The sequence below is a fragment of the Paracoccidioides lutzii genome, assembly GCF_000150705.2.
Source record: "Paracoccidioides lutzii Pb01 unplaced genomic scaffold supercont2.21, whole genome shotgun sequence".
Lineage (NCBI taxonomy): Eukaryota > Fungi > Ascomycota > Eurotiomycetes > Onygenales > Ajellomycetaceae > Paracoccidioides > Paracoccidioides lutzii.
The window spans coordinates 592,207-595,069 of NW_015440967.1; the positions used below are offsets into that span (position 1 = coordinate 592,207).

The 2,863-nt window shown below is 43.7% G+C and overlaps 1 protein-coding gene across 1 annotated transcript; it reads left to right on the forward strand.

The window, feature by feature from the left end:
* Positions 1–750: 750 nt before the first annotated feature.
* PAAG_07089 (homocitrate synthase) lies at positions 751–2,304 on the forward strand (the record flags this gene model as incomplete). The annotated part of the gene is made up of 4 exons (XM_015846123.1): positions 751–957; positions 1,051–1,131; positions 1,206–1,273; positions 1,344–2,304. The coding sequence occupies 4 exons, from the start codon at positions 751–753 to the stop codon at positions 2,302–2,304; spliced, it is 1,317 nt and encodes a 438-aa protein (XP_015700558.1).
* Between the last annotated feature and the right edge of the window lie 559 nt (positions 2,305–2,863).

Genomic DNA, 2,863 nt, shown 5'->3' on the forward strand with positions numbered 1-2,863 from the left:
ATGGTGTTATATTTACTATGATCCACATATCACAAAGCTCTATTTATAAGATTGTTAAATGAAACTTGAAAAATGATGTCCATCATGCATTTAAAGTGATCAATTATATCACTCAATTTCATAATTATGAAGATACAATGATGACAGTCAATGAATTCAGTGTTCAATTCAACAAATCAACTGTGTTCTCACAGAGGAAATGACAGTGGACAGGATTAGCCTTTAGGCACAGCAGTGTTTAAACATTGTGTATATAGCTGTTTTAGTAGATTCTAGAATATGTGGCCCCGGGCTGCCGCCCCGCCGCACGTGATATAGCGTATATTACATAGCTAGCTAGGCCTCCCAATATGAGAGATTCAACCATCCCACAAGAGGTGGGTCGTTGTCACGCAAAAATTGTCTGGGTGGTACTGTCTGGTAATCTTGCTGAGAAAAGACACAATTGCCGCTCTTTTACTGGCTGGTTTGGCTGTATTCAAAGTTTCCATCCGGTTTGCCGCTGTAAATACGGTATTTTAGTAATTTTCGTTTAAATTTTCGTGGTACGAGTCATCCCATCTGTTGGAATATCCTTCTCTCCTGCGTATATATATATATATATATATAGATATATTCAACTTACATTCCTTCAGTATAATTACTTCAGAACTACTGAAACCCCTTAGCAGTTTTAAAAAGAAACACTCCACACAAGAGCATCTATCCTGAACTTCCCGCACAGAAGTCAGTTCCCCCGCATCTACCGCAATGGGAGCTTGTTTGGAGAATGGCCCACAAATAGTACGAAATCCCTATGGCCATAATGCAGGAGTAACAGACTTCGTGAGCAATGTGTCGAGATTCAAAATCATTGAGAGCACCCTGCGTGAGGGCGAGCAGTTTGCCAATGCCTTTTTTGACACGGAGAAGAAGATTGAAATCGCGAAGGCCTTGGATGAATTTGGTGTGGATTATGTGAGTCATATTTTAAATTTTGATTTTATATTGGGAGAATACGGGTTACTTTTGAAAGCAGCAAATTAGACTAATGGTATTTGGCTGTGATAGATCGAACTTACCAGCCCATGTGCTTCAGAGCAATCAAGGATAGATTGCGAAGCTATTTGCAAGCTTGGATTGAAGGCCAAAGTATGTACATTGTGAATATACATCCTATGCCAATACTTCTGAGAGTCATTAATCAACATATGAGGCCACTCTAGATTCTTACACATATCCGATGCCATATGGATGATGCACGGATAGCTGTCGAGACTGGTGTTGATGGAGTGTAAGGCTGGACAATCTCCTTTACCAATGAGAACCATCTCCTTGAATATCTTACTCAACTGAATGAATAGTGACGTTGTTATTGGTACCTCTTCGTATCTCCGCGAGCACTCCCACGGAAAGGATATGACCTACATCAAGAACACAGCCATTGAAGTTATCGAATTCGTCAAGTCCAAGGGCATCGAAGTCAGATTCTCTAGCGAAGACTCCTTCCGATCCGACCTGGTCGACCTCCTTTCCATCTACTCTGCGGTGGACGAAATTGGTGTTAACCGTGTTGGTATCGCAGATACCGTTGGCTGCGCTTCACCACGGCAAGTCTACGAGCTTGTCCGCGTCCTCCGCGGCATAGTTAAGTGCGACATTGAAATCCATCTCCATAACGACACAGGCTGCGCCATCGCCAACGCCTATTGCGCTCTCGAAGCTGGCGCAACGCACGTTGACACCTCCGTTCTTGGTATTGGTGAGCGCAACGGCATCACCCCCCTAGGCGGCCTAATGGCCCGCATGATGGCCGCGAACCGCGACTACGTCAAGAGCAAGTACAAGCTCGAGAAGATCAAGGAAATCGAAGACCTCGTCGCCGAAGCCGTGCAGGTCAACATTCCCTTCAACAACTACATCACGGGCTTCTGCGCCTTCACGCACAAGGCAGGTATCCACGCCAAGGCCATTCTCAACAACCCCAGCACGTACGAGATCATCAACCCGGCCGATTTCGGCATGACCCGCTACGTCCACTTCGCCTCTCGATTGACAGGGTGGAATGCCATCAAGTCCCGCGCGCAGCAACTTAATATCGAAATGACTGATGCACAGTACAAGGATTGCACGGCCAAGATTAAGCAGCTGGCTGATATCAGGCCCATTGCTATTGACGATGCGGATAGCATTATCCGTGCATATCATCGGATTACCAGGTTTGGTGAGAATGTGCCGTTGTTAGATCTGACAGCTGAGGAAAAGGAGCGGTTAGCGGCGAATGAGATGGAGATGGCGGGTAAGGAGGCTGAGGTTATCGGATAGATATATGTTAGGGGTAAAAAGAAAGAAGAATATCAGAGGGATTAAAGGTTTAAAATATGTCTGAAAATTATCCTTTTGTCTTTTAGTCAACTTGTGTCTTTGCTTGCAACTGATCTCGCCTAATTATGTACTGACACTTTGTGGAGAGTGCAGGCAAGAGTATTGCCTTTCTTCTCTTCTCTTTTCCTTTCCTTTTACTTTTTTATTCATTTTTTGACCTTTTTCAGAGTTTGAAATACACGGGTTCAATGGAGATACATACCTGGACAAAATATAAAGGCCTACTGAGTATCATATCCTTCTTGTCATATACTACAAAAATAATGGGATTTGTCTTCTCTTTCTCAATTTTATTCATTTGATTTTGAATTTCGTCACTTAATCTCAAATTTTTCCTTAGTTCAATAACATGCACTCAATCTGATATGCATACGTATGTGAAGTTTGCTAAATCGGTTCCATTGGATGGTCAGCGGCTATCACTCATATCTCCCCTGGGTAGATACCGAGGTGTAACCAGCCACCACTGACCGCACTTAACACGATACCTCGGTCCTCT